Below are 2,694 nucleotides of genomic sequence, written 5' to 3'. Positions count from 1 at the left end.
TGTAGCAAATATAACATTCATGCATCGATTCCAAAGTATGGCTTTAGTAGAGGTGGTCTTATATACAAGTGAAAGAAGAGGCCATATATATCCTTTCAAATTTCTTTATAACAAAGTTTAAAACTTGTGAAAAACAATGTCTTCTTATTCAACGAGATATAGCTAAACTCAATGATATCCAACTGGAGCTGGAGCTTCCTTTAGCTCACGACCTTGGTAGTGAATATCCTGCAAGTCGACAATTTTCATCATCAGTCAGTACATAACATATAACGTTTCAAAAAGAAAGAATAGAAAAACTCCACACTTACAGAGGCAAAATGGTTAACATCACGGTGATGCGCCTCGTCAGCACGGACCACCATAACAACGTCACGAAGGGTTGCATCAGCAGGAAGCCTCCAGTAATCAATAGCAATAGCCGGAGCAGGAACATTATCAATGTTACCTTTATCAAGCTCCTTGAGGAACTCAGTGTAAGAATGGATTGCTTCTTCCTCGAGGTAACCAACCATACGGTGAGCAAACTTGGGAGAGATTAGGTAACCGAGGAAATAAGCGTTGAAGAAAACTCCTTGGACAGTGATGACAAGAGCTCTCTCGTACCATTTGGGTTTAGCGACTTCCATGAATGTCATGAGATGCATCCTCTCGTTCTCTGCTTCTTCTAGAAGAGCTTTGATCCATCCTCCGCTTTGCTCAAAGCGTCTGAGAGATTTGAAATGGAGTAACATTCCTCCAACCATTCCGGGCACTGCTGCTACAGTTTCGAGCATCATAGCTCTGCACCCGTATCTCCTCTGCGTAAATGGATGCAAATGTTAATGCAACAATTCATATTAGATTTATCAAAAAAGAAAAAAAAATCATATTAGATTATATCATTTGAAATGAGAGCTCCAACACAATTGAAGGATCGAGTGGGCATAAGATATACGGTGTGGGAGTTGGATTGTTTGTTTGAATTAAGAGTAAAATCAGAGTTGAAAAAAGTAGTTTCTACATTTTACTCTAATAAGTTGTTCTTCTTTTAAAGTAAAACTTTTTTTTTAATTAATTTAAAGCTAAAACTAGAGGAAAAACATAAATAAATTAAATATTTTTTTTTTCATTTTACTCTCAGTTATTCTAATTTCTTCCAAAAAAAATTCAAGTTAGACCATCAACGAGTTAATTTTTTATTAAGTTTCTCACAATTTTTTTTAAATATCAGAATATTAACTATGGAAAAACTGACTAACATTAAAAGAGTTTCTCAACGATTTATTAATTTTTTTAGAGAAAATGAGAAATTCCACATGAGAAACATTAAGGTATTTTGCAAAATTACTAAGGATTAAACTAATTTTTTTCTAAAAAGGAGAAACGCCCTCCCTTTGAAGAACAAAAATGTTACAAACCCAAATTATATGTATTCACTCTATGAATGGTTTTGAAATTAATTATATAATAATAAAATTATACTAATATTTGAAAGGTACGATACCCACCTGACAGATCATGACAACGCTAATTTCTTATTACTACAATCAAGCATTATGGACGCACTAACAGAGTGCACGATATAATGTTAAAAAAATATTCCAAAAGAGAAATGAAATATTGATAGTTGCCATAAAGAAAATCAAATAAAATATTTGAAGCTATACGCAATCAATGACGACATCAGATTGGAATGTTCTCCATTTTCAAAAAGATGGGAGAGGAAGAATCTGTACCTGGAAGAAGAGATCGGTCGGCCAACGAAGAGATTTGACAGTCCAATAAGCTAATCTGTCAAGAAACGTCGTTGGTACATGATGCTTCGACAGATCTATCGTCAAGTCAGCTTTATACGTCTCCCATGGCTGCCAATAATCCCAACAAATCTCAAATCATATAGTAATTCATGAAGATGTAACGATTGTATATATAAAAACGTACCCTGAAGCAGTTCCACTTCCATTCAGTACCGTCTTCTTTGGTGATCTTATTCGGTTCAACACCCCAATAGCTAGCGATTCCTTTGTTACCTCCGGTGGATGATTCGTCCTCTGTTTTCTTCGGATTCTCATCCTGACTCGGTGTTTTCTCTCCTAAACTAGCCGTGCTCGCGAATCTCACGCCTCCAGCTCCACTCCAGATCCAAGTGTTCACGCCAGCTAGATCTGCAGCCGCAGGTTTCAAGAGATGGCTTGTCTCGTGAGACATGGATCGGATCGTACTCGTAGTGGCGGTTGAGAACAACCGTGGTCGAGCAGACTTTAGCAGCGACGCCACCACCTTGGCTCCACCGCGACTCATCATCGTTATAGAGATCGCAAAAAAGAGAAGATCGAAAGAATCAAGAAATCCAAGAATATAGGAATGTTGTAAGAGAAACTTTTCTTTTTTACTTTGCAGTCGTGTCTGTCACACGCTCTTTATTATGATGAGGGGGTCTCTAGAAAGGTTTGTACTTTTCTTTGAGGGTATATATGTAAATTAGCAAAGGGTGTATATTTTTCTTGGAGACCAAGAAGTTTGCGTGGTGGCCAAAAGTGACAACTCATTGGTAGAATTGAATGCTGTCGTGTTGGGTTGTTTCAACACTTTCTTGTCCAAAATAAACCTCTTTTTTTTTTGGCTAAAATACAAAGAAGCATTTTTGGCATTTAAATTCAAATATTTGGCAGTTATATTAAGAGAAAAAAACAAAAATAGCACTAAATCAAG

The 2,694-nt window shown here is 36.6% G+C and overlaps 1 protein-coding gene across 1 annotated transcript; it reads right to left on the bottom strand.

Annotated features, from left to right (window-relative positions):
• On the bottom strand, nt 1-2,421 carry LOC106366938 (ubiquinol oxidase 1a, mitochondrial). The gene is made up of 4 exons (XM_013806620.3): nt 1,924-2,421; nt 1,719-1,847; nt 312-800; nt 1-228 (listed from the first exon to the last, which is right to left on the bottom strand). Exons 1-4 carry the CDS (start codon nt 2,284-2,286, stop codon nt 169-171), a joined length of 1,041 nt encoding a protein of 346 aa, XP_013662074.1. The 5' UTR covers nt 2,287-2,421; the 3' UTR covers nt 1-168.
• Between the last annotated feature and the right edge of the window lie 273 nt (nt 2,422-2,694).

This window comes from Brassica napus, chromosome C3, assembly GCF_020379485.1.
Source record: "Brassica napus cultivar Da-Ae chromosome C3, Da-Ae, whole genome shotgun sequence".
NCBI lineage: Eukaryota > Viridiplantae > Streptophyta > Magnoliopsida > Brassicales > Brassicaceae > Brassica > Brassica napus.
The sequence above is the reverse complement of the archived record's forward strand: the minus strand, read 5'-3'. Positions and strand labels throughout refer to the sequence as shown.